General features: G+C 41.1%; 2 protein-coding genes across 5 annotated transcripts; both read left to right on the forward strand.

The window, feature by feature from the left end:
• The first annotated feature begins 402 nt into the window (after positions 1–402).
• On the forward strand, positions 403–3,963 carry LOC131252929 (heat shock cognate 70 kDa protein 2-like). The gene is made up of 2 exons (XM_058253722.1): positions 403–720; positions 2,002–3,963. Exons 1-2 carry the CDS (start codon positions 507–509, stop codon positions 3,732–3,734), a joined length of 1,947 nt encoding a protein of 648 aa, XP_058109705.1. The 5' UTR covers positions 403–506; the 3' UTR covers positions 3,735–3,963.
• Positions 3,964–4,605: 642 nt separating this feature from the next.
• LOC131252930 (uncharacterized) lies at positions 4,606–6,293 on the forward strand. Of its 4 annotated transcripts, none has more exons than XM_058253723.1 (4): positions 4,606–5,211; positions 5,291–5,383; positions 5,466–5,618; positions 5,721–6,293. In XM_058253723.1, the coding sequence occupies exons 1-4, from the start codon at positions 4,945–4,947 to the stop codon at positions 5,907–5,909; spliced, it is 702 nt and encodes a 233-aa protein (XP_058109706.1). In that variant the 5' UTR covers positions 4,606–4,944; the 3' UTR covers positions 5,910–6,293. The 4 variants fall into 4 exon arrangements, 3 of the variants coding, with proteins under 3 accessions (XP_058109706.1, XP_058109708.1, XP_058109707.1); XM_058253725.1 differs by having other exon boundaries at positions 5,807–6,293; XM_058253724.1 differs by lacking the exon at positions 5,291–5,383.
• The last annotated feature ends 6,387 nt before the right edge of the window (positions 6,294–12,680 follow it).

Below are 12,680 nucleotides of genomic sequence, written 5' to 3' on the forward strand. Positions count from 1 at the left end.
AACCTGTTTATGAGATTCATAAAAACTACACTAAGGGTCCAAAAAAATATCAGAACGATCAAAAACTTTGTGGACCACAAGAAGTTTTTAATGGTTAATCAGCACTGTTTCCAATTATATGGTCCACCTGAGATTTGGATCAAATTCATTTTTTGGTATCACATAATAAAATGAATTTTAAAAACGTATGGACGGTGTGGATTTAATTAAAAGACATCAAGGTGGGCTCCACAGTCAGTCGGTGGATCCGGGTATCCACAGAAGTCGTGTCCGTCGCACAGGATTCCTGTCCTTCTCCCGTATACCGGGAACCGTCTACAGCCGTTCGATCTAATCAACGGCCTAGAAGAAATAGAAAGTTCTAGAAACCAAACGCGATTGCAGATAAAAGCCGACCCTTGCGTCTCCATTTTCTATTGAAACCCTAGAAAGCGAGTCGGAGACTCATTTTCTTCCCTTCTTCTCTATCTTCTCTCTCGATCTGCGATTTTCAGAGCGATTTCAGAATGGCAGGAAAGGGAGAAGGTCCTGCGATCGGAATCGATCTCGGTACCACTTACTCGTGCGTCGGCGTTTGGCAGCACGATCGGGTCGAGATCATCGCCAATGATCAGGGTAACCGTACAACCCCTTCCTATGTCGCCTTTACCGACACCGAGCGTCTCATCGGAGATGCTGCCAAGAACCAGGTCGCGATGAACCCCATCAACACCGTCTTCGGTAAGATCCTAACCCCTAGATCTCGATTTTCTCTCAGATCTGTGATTTCGAGTGCTTTGAGCTGTTTCCACATGCTTTTGGCCTTAGATCTTGCCCTTTTTATTAGATTTATGCTGCGAGTGATGAATTTGTTGTGGATCTGGGTCTGAGATAGGATTTTTTTTTCTCTTCTTATGTGTTAAATATGTAATTTTTCTGCAGATCTGAAATTTTTAGTTACTTTTGGATATTTTCTGTAGATTTTTTAGATCTAGACTTTTACGGTTCAATTTGTTTTTTTTTTTTTCCTAAATCTATAATGGTAGATCTGACATTTTTAAAAATATTTTTGGACATTTTCGGTATTTTTTGTAGATCTGGAATTTTAGTATTTAATTTGCTTTTTTCTTTTCAAAATCTATCATGGTAGATCTGAAATTTTTAGGTATATTTGAATATTTTCGGTATTTTTTTTGTAGATCTGGACTTTTAGGGTTTGAAGTTCTTCTTTTTTTCTAAATCTATAATGGTAGGAATATCTAGGGTGCGAGTTCCCTAGATTTAAAGGGAGATATTGGTAACCTTACCGTGCATTTGCGTTGCACGTGTGCGCCAATCTAGACCGTTTAAATTGTGGATTTTGTGGATTTTACCGTTGATGTAACATCTGGTGTAAATGTATGCTTCTACTGCCCGTCCAGAACGTGGGCCTTGCTGTTGATGGAGGTTAGGTCAAAAAATCATGTTGATTGGGTTATCTTTTCTCTGTGACTGTTTAAGGGGTCGTTTGGCAGCGTGTGTTCAGTTGTAGTTGGTGTGAGTCGGTAAAGTTAGTGCAATAGGGAGAGTGTGTTTTGTTTGAATTGGAATCCAATTTCTCACACCCAAAAATCTCTTGTTTTGAAAACAAATCAAGACCTTGCGATTCGAATTCGCATCGAATCCAATCCATATCAAATACACCGAGACCCTGTTATCAACATGTTTCATTGTGTTTTGTTGGGGTTTTTGGGCTGTTTTTGTCCAAAATTGGGCCGATTGTCTGCTGCTTTTCAGGTATCATCTATTGGCCATAGATGATATGATAGTTGATGCTGATGCGTTGAGTATAGCCCTTGCTTCCAACCAGTTTTGGAAATGAGAATAATACCTGAAGATACTCTATCATTTTTCATTTGCTCTATCGGCTCTTTCTTGTTTTTGAATTTCTATTTCAAATGGATCTCTTTTTCATTAGCTTAAAGCTGAAACCTCATTCATCTGCTGCATGCCTGAATTCATGTCTTGTATTTCTGTTTTCAGATGCCAAGCGATTGATTGGAAGGAGATTCAGTGATGCCTCGGTCCAGAGTGACATTAAGCACTGGCCCTTCAAGGTCATTCCTGGACCTGGTGACAAGCCCATGATCGTCGTCCAATACAAGGGTGAGGATAAGCAGTTTGCCGCTGAGGAGATCTCCTCCATGGTCCTTATAAAGATGCGTGAGATTGCAGAGGCCTATCTTGGTTCCACCATCAAGAATGCTGTTGTCACTGTCCCTGCTTACTTCAATGACTCACAACGTCAGGCCACCAAGGATGCTGGTGTCATTGCAGGCCTCAACGTCATGCGTATCATCAATGAGCCCACTGCTGCTGCCATTGCCTATGGTCTTGACAAGAAAGCCACCAGTTCCGGTGAGAAGAATGTCCTCATCTTTGACCTTGGTGGTGGCACCTTTGATGTCTCCCTCCTCACCATTGAAGAGGGTATTTTTGAAGTCAAGGCCACAGCTGGGGACACCCATCTTGGTGGTGAGGACTTTGATAATCGAATGGTGAACCACTTCGTTCAGGAATTCAAGAGGAAGAACAAGAAGGACATCAGTGGCAACCCTAGGGCCCTCAGGAGGCTGAGAACATCGTGTGAAAGGGCAAAGCGGACCCTCTCATCCACTGCCCAGACCACAATTGAGATTGACTCTTTGTATGAGGGCATCGACTTCTACTCAACCATCACCCGTGCTAGGTTTGAGGAGCTCAACATGGATCTCTTCAGAAAGTGCATGGAGCCTGTTGAGAAGTGCCTGAGGGATGCCAAGATGGACAAGAGCACCATCCACGATGTTGTCCTTGTCGGTGGGTCCACCCGTATCCCCAAGGTCCAGCAGCTGCTGCAGGACTTCTTCAACGGGAAGGAGCTCTGCAAGAGCATCAACCCTGATGAGGCCGTTGCCTATGGTGCTGCTGTCCAGGCTGCTATCTTGAGCGGTGAGGGCAATGAGAAGGTGCAGGACCTGCTGCTCCTGGATGTCACCCCCCTCTCTCAGGGGCTGGAGACAGCCGGAGGGGTCATGACGGTCTTGATTCCAAGGAACACCACCATCCCCACCAAGAAAGAGCAGGTCTTCTCAACCTACTCCGACAACCAGCCCGGTGTCTTGATCCAGGTCTATGAGGGCGAGAGGACAAGGACCAGAGACAACAATCTGTTGGGCAAATTTGAGCTCTCTGGCATCCCACCTGCCCCCAGAGGCGTGCCTCAGATCACTGTCTGCTTTGACATTGATGCCAATGGCATCTTGAATGTCTCAGCCGAGGACAAGACCACGGGACAGAAGAACAAGATCACGATCACCAATGACAAGGGCAGGCTGAGCAAGGAGGACATTGAGAAGATGGTCCAGGAGGCTGAGAAATACAAGTCGGAGGACGAGGAGCACAAGAAGAAGGTCGAGTCTAAGAATGCTCTGGAGAACTATGCTTACAACATGAGGAACACCATTAAGGATGAGAAGATTGGATCAAAGCTGGACCCTGCAGACAAGAAGAAGATCGAGGATGCAATCGAGTCAGCAATCCAGTGGCTGGACAGCAATCAGCTGGCTGAGTCTGATGAGTTCGATGATAAGATGAAGGAGCTCGAGAGCATCTGCAACCCCATCATCGCGAAGATGTACCAAGGTGCTGGCGGTGAAGCAGGCGCTGGCATGGATGATGATGGTCCGTCGGTTGGCGGCAGTGGGGCTGGGCCTAAGATTGAGGAGGTCGACTAAGTGGGCTGGCTTTTTTAGTCCTAGCATGGGCCTCTTTACCTTTTTTTTGTCTTTAGTTTCTGCTATTGATTTTGCTTTTTTATTTTGTCATTTTGAAGGGGGCCTGTAGTGAAATTATCAGGCCAGGGATTTTTCTTAGAAGGAATTTTCGTATTTTGTTTTACTATTTTTCATATGTCGGCAAAGCTTCAAGTTCCCATCTTGCAATTGAAGTAATATTTTTAAAGCATTCCTCTGAAGCAGGCATGTATGGCATGGCGTCTCTATGGGATTCATATGGGCCTTCCTTCCCACATACACCAACTTTGCTTTTAAAACATTAGCAACACATGGGTTTTGCGCCCCTGGATTATGGAAACCTAATATCTTTTTTCCTGTCTTAGTGCTAAATATATCTTTACTCTTATTAATCAATTCAACACATGTTTTTTTTTTATTTTTTGAAATTAGCTAAATTGCAGTTCCCCAACTAATGAAGCCACTAAAAAGTATTTTTATTTACTAGATTCCATGCATGGTGTAATTCAAAACTTAGTAATAAGCCTATTAGATAGTACCGAAGCCTAGACGAAGATTGTGTGTCAGCTATTATCCCCAGTGTAATGGCCAATCGGGATTCATGTAGCAGACCCCAAGGGGGGTTGGGTGATGATGTTCCTATAAGAGGGGGGGTAAGTAACACCTATGAACTTCAATTAGAGTGGAGTGGTGGAATGGAATTTCTGTTTCTGACCTTTAATTTTGCTGGGTTACAGCTTAGATGGCTGTGGGGTTGTAGAAGAGGGCATCATTGGCAATGTCAATGTTTCCAGAAATATGCAGTTAGTATATGAAACACTGGGCAGGCATCAATATGCAGTTAGTAGATTGTTGTTTCTTTGGTTCACATTCTTAATGGATTGTTGTTTCTGTCCATATCGAACCACTACCATATATGGATGACAACCACGATCCAGGCCAAATGTGAACCGCAACCATATAAAGATGACGACCACAATCCACGACTCTATATGGATGACAACCTCACTTCCTTACATGACGTGTTGAAATACATAAATATTATGATTTTGTGTTACATGACAAAATTCCTATTGCATTTATATAAATTTTTAAATAGACATTATGTTATGAATTGCATAGATAATATGTGATTTTATTACAACTCAACATTGATACTTCACAATTGAGTGAGGAAGGGAGAGGACAACCAATGGACCGTGGAGCTGCGACTGGAGTGGATGGTACTCTTGATGTGGATGTACATAGGTCACAACGCAATGTTTTGGCCTCGAAATTTCTGTCTTCTCTATACACAGCTCCATCTTCTTCTCCAATGAAGGAAAGTCGTCGGGGGTACGTGGATCCCCACCGAGCTTTAACTGATGCCGAAGACAACGAGTTGAGAGTTGTTAGAGAATTAGGTTCACATCATTGGTTGAAAAGCATCTATGACTTAAATTCTTGGATCGATTCTGAGGTAAGTTTTTATCATTTCTCTTTCTTTATATTAATATAAATGTATGAATATTATATCATACATTTTCCTCATTACGTAGGCCATCGATCTGTACTTAAACTACTTATCAACACGTCAAGAAAATCGATTGCGAGGTAGACAGGACTGCGCATTCGTCCCATCACTATTTACGGTAATGTGAAAACCACGACCATAGTTTTCTTTAAAACATCATTAATTATTTATGTTTTTAACACTATCCAATATCTCAATAGAAAATCATGGAAATTCAACTTGACTTGTTGCACACTTATGGAGCTGGGAATCATAAGGATCGACAGGCCATGAAGTCTGATAAATTGAATGAAAATCTTGTGAGTATAGTTGTCGGTGATGGTAAAACGAAACCTCTGTGGAAATATGAAGTGGTAAGATCTTAGTTATTTGCACATGTACATGAACTTCAATGATATTATTCATTTTAAAAAGACATGAGTTTTAACTGTTGTTGTATTTCTTGTGCTTAACAGTTATACATCCCTCTCAGTGCGAGGCAACAACATTGGTTTATGGGTGTTGTTTCTCCAAATAAGAAAAATGTCACTTTGTATGACAGCATGAATACTGATTGGAAAGAGAAAAACGAGCTGGTTGTCGCGCAAATAGCGGACAGGCTGAGGTGGTTATTCCATATTCTTGATTGTGGAGCTAAGTTCTAGGAGAAGCCATGGAATGTGAGGATAATCACTGATAGACCTGCGCAACACAACTCTGACGATTGTGGCGTATTTATGCTGAAATTCATAGACTTCTTGAGTGACATGCATACAATTGATTTTACACCTGTAAGTATATATTTATTCGTCTACATTAAATCTTGATTGCTTTATCTTTTGTTTTAATATTAGTTCATTCTTTTCCTGTATGAGGAAATTCCTAAATTTAGAAAGACAATTGCATACAACTGTCTGCAATACAAGAAAGAAGCTGATGCTGCTTTCACAAAGAAACAAGAAAAAATATCAAGTTGGCCAGTGAAGAGAGTCAGATACTAATTTGGTATTGAATGTTAAATGAATTGGCGTATATAATGTTTCTTCTTATTATTATCGTAATGGTTTGGTTAATGAGATGGGTCGTAGTTGTCTTGCACTTAAGGCTTGTGGCTGTAATATTATATGGGTCGTGGTTGTAAACTATGAGCCTTTGTCAATGGCAATCACAATTCATAAAGCGTAACAACCACGAACCATAATAACTGACAACTGCGATCCATGTAACACGACAACCATTACCCATATAACATAACAACCACGACCCGTATATTATGACAACCACGACCTAATTGACATGACAACCACGACCCATATATAATGACAACCACGGCCCATATAGCATGACAACCATGACCCATAATAATTGACAACCATGACCCGTAGAACATGACAACCACGACTCATTTAACATGACAAGCACGATACCTATATTACTGTAAACCACGACCCATCTAACATGTCAACCACGACCCATATAACATGTCAACCATGATGTAACATAGTGGGGCCAACGAATTAGGACTTTAACGTAGCCCTTACAACCACAACCCTTACCACACGACAATCACGACCCTCACAATTACCATATATGACATTCTATTGCACCCGAAAATTATGTTATACATGAACTCCGCAAGATGAATATAAAATCAACAAGTGAACTTTCGTTTAATGACAAGAAGAACACGACAAGGAAGAAGAAGAGTGGATAGATGAGAGCTATAGGTGGGCTGATTTGAGATCTTCAAGTCTTTTAGCGGCCCTAGCTTTCGCTTCCTTTGTGGCGTTGCACCTCTCAATCCAGTGCAACTTTTTCTTGTTAAAGTCCTACTAGCAAGTACAGCACAGCCTCTTCTTCCCAACTGGTTCAGAGCGGCTGGCAAAGCCTTACACTCAGCACTAAGGGCCGACAGGCGAGATAGAGTAAAAGAACACCACTCGATTTCTCTGTCAGTTTCGGAGAAATTATCTCCAAGTTGCTAGAGTTCTGAAATTGTCTTCAGAATTTTCTGTGGAGGCCATTGATCTTCAGGAAGATCGACAACATCCCTAAAGAGAGGGAAGGGATCACCCATAAAGGAAGAACGCGAGGACTCGATGTCTTTTTCGAATAACTCCTCCATTATTTTGATTGAAAGAACAAAGAAATCCATGAATGTTTAAGGTGCTGCAATAAGGATTCTGGTTCGGATTGGCTTGTGGAAGTAATTTAAAACCCAAGTACCACTTTTATAGGCTAGTGAACCAATGGTTAATGTGATTAGGATGCAGTGCGACTATTGGTTTTTCAATGTTAAGAATACCGTTTTTTGATATTACGAGGAAGTAGCGAAATGAATATGATTTCCTTAAAAAGAATGTGGCGCTATTATCGAATGGTCGTGGATATGACGAACAATGGGTCGTGGTTGTCATCCATAATGGATAGTGTGTAAGACAACCACGACTTATCATGTGATCGTGGTTCACATGCACATTGAATCGTGATTGTCATTCATGTTAGATCGTGGTTGTCATCCAACGTTGGATCGTGGATCGGGGGAAAACGGATTGGCTACTCCCCCTTTCACCAGCCATAGGCCCAACCATGATGTATGTGTTTCATCCCTGTTGTTAATCCACTTTTAAAGATCATTTTATGGCTTGATCCCAAAAATTAGAGGGATATAAATCTCAGGTGGACCACACCATAGGAAAACAATAGTGATTGGATATCCACCATTAAGATCCTCTTAAGGCCAACTGTACTGTTTATTTGGCCTCCAATCTGTTGATTAGGTTATACAGGCATAGATGAAGGGAAAAAACAAAGATCAACTTGATCTAAAACTTTTATGGCCCCCAAAAAGTTTTTAATGGTTTACAACGCTCATTCAACACTGTTCCCTGTAATGTGATCCACTTGAGATTGGGATGTACCTCATTTTTGGTCTCATCCCATTTTTGGTCTCATCCCATAAAACGATCTGGAAAAAATTTTATGAACGGCATGGATGAAACACATACATGGTGGTGGGGCCCATAGACAATCGAGCACCAGCCATTGGCTGGTGGCACTATTGGTTTTTCGATGTTAGGAGTACCGTTTCTCAGGATTACGAGGAAGTAAAGAAATGAATGTGATTTCCTAAAAAAGAATGTGGTGCTATTAGCAATGAGTCATGGTTGTCAACCACAATGGATCGTGGTTGGGAACCACTACCCAGTGTGTAGGACAACCACGACCCAGACATGTGATCGTGGTTCACATGCACATTGGATCGTGGTTGTCATCTACGTTGGATCGTAGTTGTTGACCACGACCCACTTTGGATGAAACCACGATTCATTGCTCAAAAAGGCTTCGGTCCATGTCACATTCTTAGGATTGTTCAAAACAGGTAACTTCTTCTGCACTCTGAAACCGTACAACTCCTGATCCAAGGACAAGGGATGTTTTCGTCCGAAACATTTTATAGAGGTTGTCAGAAGGCCACCCTTGGAATAAATGAGAGGTAGGACCATGCATCGAGGCCAGTACGAAGGGTCATGGTTATGAAGAGCAAATGGTCCTAGTTTTCATGGACAACGGGTCATGGTTCAAATGCAAAATGGATCATGGTTGTCATCCACATGGGGTCGTGGTTATGATTAACAGTGGATTGTTGTTGTACATGGGCCATTGTTGTCACGGTGATGGTCGGGGTTTCCAACTACGATCCATATTCCATGACAACCACGACTCATATAACATGACAACAATGACCTATAACATCTGACAATCACAACCTGTGTAACATGAAAACCATTACCAATATAACATGTCAATCACGATCCATACAGCGTCACAACAACGGCCCATATAACCTGACAACCACGATACAAGGTTATGGGCCAAACGAGTTGAGCCTTACACAGGGCAGTGAAAGGCACGATCCTTATAACATGACGACTACGACCCATCTAGAATGACAACCACGACCCATAACATCTGCCAACCATGACCCATAACATTTGTCAGCCATGATCCATGTAACATGATAACCACGACTCATGTCCAATGATCGCCACGATCCTTATAACATGACAACCACGATCCAATGTGCATGTGAAATGCGACAATCGGCCCTTCCCAAGCTCATAAATACTTTTGTATTCTAGGGGAAAACAGATTGGCTACTCCCCCTGTCACCAGCCATGGCCCCAACCATGATGTATGTGTTTCATCCATGCTGTTAATCCACTTTTAAAGATCATTTTATAGCTTGATCCCAAAAATTAGAGGGATGTAAATCTCAGGTGGACCACACCACAGGAAAATAATAGTGATTGGATATCCACCATTAAAATCCTCCTAAGGCCCATTATACTGTTTATTTGACATCCAATATGTTGATTAGGTCGTACAGGCACAGACGAAGGGAAAAAACAAAGATCAACTTGATCCAAAGCTTTTATGGCCCCCAAAAAGTTTTTAATGGTCTACGACGCTCATTCAACACTGTTTCCTATAATGTGGTCCACTTGAGATTGGGATGTACCTCATTTTCGGTCTCATACCATAAAATGATATGGAAAAATATATGGACGGCATGGATGAAACACATACATGGTAGTGGGGCCCACAGACCATTGAGTACTAGCCATTGGCTAGTGGCAGGGGGAGTAGTCAATTCGTCACTTTCTCAGGGGTTGAAATAGTAGGTAACTTCTTCTTCACTCCAAGACCCACAACTTCTGAACCAAGGACAATGGCATTTTCGTTCGAAACAATATCCAAAAGATGTCAGAAGGCTACTCTTAGGATATTTGGAACGTCATACCTCCCAAGGTAATTTGACCAAACTTTAAGGTCAGTACAGTGAAATTCCTTTGAAGTAATATTTTTAAAGCTTCCCTCTGAAACAGGCATGTATGGAATGGCGTCTCTATGGGATTGATATGGGCCTTCCTTCCCACATCCACCAACTTTGCTTTTAAAACATTAGTAACACATGGGGTTTGTGCCCTTGGATTGTGGAAACCGAACATCCTTTTTTCCTATCTGACTGCTAAATATATCTTTACTCTTATTAATCAATTCAACACATTATTTATTTATTTATTTTGGAATTAGTAAAATTGCAATTCCCCAACTAATTAAGCCACTAAAAAGTATTTTTATTTACTAGATTCCATGCATGGTGTAACTTAAAACTCAGTAATAAGTCTATTAGATAGTACCGAAGCCTAGACGAAGATTGTGTGAGGTTGGCAGCTATTATCCCCAGTGTAATGGCCAAACAGGATTCATGTCGCAGACCCAAGGGGGTGGTTGATGATGTTCCTATAAGAGGGGGGTAAGTAACGCCTATGATCTTCAATTAGAGTGGAGTGGTGGAATGGAAATTCTGTTTCTGACCTTCAATTTTGCTGGGTTACAGCTTAGATGGCTGTGGGGTTGTAGAAAGAGGGTATCACAGGCAATGTCAATGTTTCCAGAAATATGCAGTTAGTATATAAAACAATGGGCAGGCATCAATATTACCTAGGGCCTGTTTGATTTGCGGTAACAGTTATAATAGCTCACCTCCAAAAAGGGCAAAATTCTACCTCATTGAAGTTTTGCTGGATCATACTGTTTGTTTGTTTGTTTTTTTTTTTTTTAATATATATATATATTTATTTTAAAGGAAGTTGTAAATGTGGTAAAGATAAACACTATGATGTATGTGTTGTATCTATTCATTTATTTTATTTTTTTAAATCATTTTAGGGCATGAGTCCAAAAATAAGGCTGATCTAACACTCAAGTGGACCACACCATAGAAAACACTAGAGATTGTGCACCTTTCACTGAAAATTTTCTTGGGGGCTTCACAAGTTTTGAATCTACCTCATTTTTAGCTCATATCCTAAAATGATCTGGCAAAATGAATGGACTTCGTCGATAAAACGCATGCATCATGGTGAATTCAATCAGAACCACAGCAAAATCAGGTTCCACCAACCAACCTTCAAATTGCCTGCACCACTTGCAAACAGCCACTTCCTGCACTCCTTGCACCAAAAAAAAAAAAAAAAAAAAAATTCCATACAAATTGAGAAACAAAATATGTAGAGCATGCCTTTAGACATGAAGCTACTCTAGCAGCCCCAAAAATTAAATTTTAAACCTCAATCATGATATAGCATTTTTCTAGCTCTTGGATTGGCTTAAAACAAAAATTCAATCTATAAGTACCAGGAAAGATGATATTTCTCATTGTATATGTTAGGATAGATTTCATTTTCCTTATAATTTTTTCTTTTTTATCAGATTTAATCAGGAAAAGATTAGCTTGTAATTAATTGTAAATTTCCTTTCACCATCGTCTGTTATCATCTTCAGCACGATCTAAAGCACCTTCATCGCAACACCATCTCCGTTGTGCAACACCAACAATCCGACACTCATCACGATTGTCGGCCTATCTTATAGGCCCACCTTTTAGTTGTTGAATCTCTGTTTGATTTCTCCATGCAAACCACCCCCAAACACCTATGATTCTGCATTCACTGCCGTTGCCCGAATCTTCCATCTGTCAATCCCATGCTAATCTTTGAGTAACCCTTGATCATCCCTCGTCATCTCCAATTCTCGTCACTCTTGATCTCAGGCCATCCACCCTCTACTGTTCCACTTTCATCTGGCCTTCGTCGTTGTCATTCTCATTATCCAATCACTTGACCTATTCACCTCAGAGACTATGTTTGTCCCACTCTACCAGTCACCTTTCATCTATTTAACCATCATAAGACCTGATATTGCTTATTCCATAAATATTCTCAATCAGTTCATGCACCAACCTCATTATCATCTTGTTATTTGCGTGTGTTACAATATCTGAAGTCTTTTTCTAAAGAAGCTGGCAATAAGAAGTTCTTAAATGTCTTGATGCAGGACAACTAACCACTTGCTCTAAAAGCTCGAACTGTTAGATTATATCAAATTAATCCCTTTATCTTATAGCACAGGCCCTACATCGCATGGGTTAGAACCTCGGCTGAACTCCTTTCGTGGGCCCCAAATCACATGGGCCGCTCACCCCAAATGTGTCCCCACATCTCATGGGCTACCCCATTTAAGTCTAGTATGAAATGCGCATTAATCACCCCCGGTGAGGAGTCTCGAACACGAGACCTCCTCTGTGGGCCGCACCCACCCCGAGTGTGCCCCTGCATCCCACAAGCAACCTCACTTGAGCCTGGTGTGAAAATGCCCCTACATTAGGTCTTTGTTATTCTCGAGATTCCCATGCTTGCTTTTGTTTGCATTTTTTCTTCTAAGGATGATCTGATTTTCTGACATTCAACGATAGGTTATTTTATGATGTTTGGGAAAAATCGTTCCTTAGAAAATAAAGAGATTAACTATTGTTTCACAATCATCTATTGAGGATAAATATCATGCCATGGCTAATTCCACATGTGAAC

The sequence above is a fragment of the Magnolia sinica genome, chromosome 8 (assembly GCF_029962835.1).
Source record: "Magnolia sinica isolate HGM2019 chromosome 8, MsV1, whole genome shotgun sequence".
Lineage (NCBI taxonomy): Eukaryota > Viridiplantae > Streptophyta > Magnoliopsida > Magnoliales > Magnoliaceae > Magnolia > Magnolia sinica.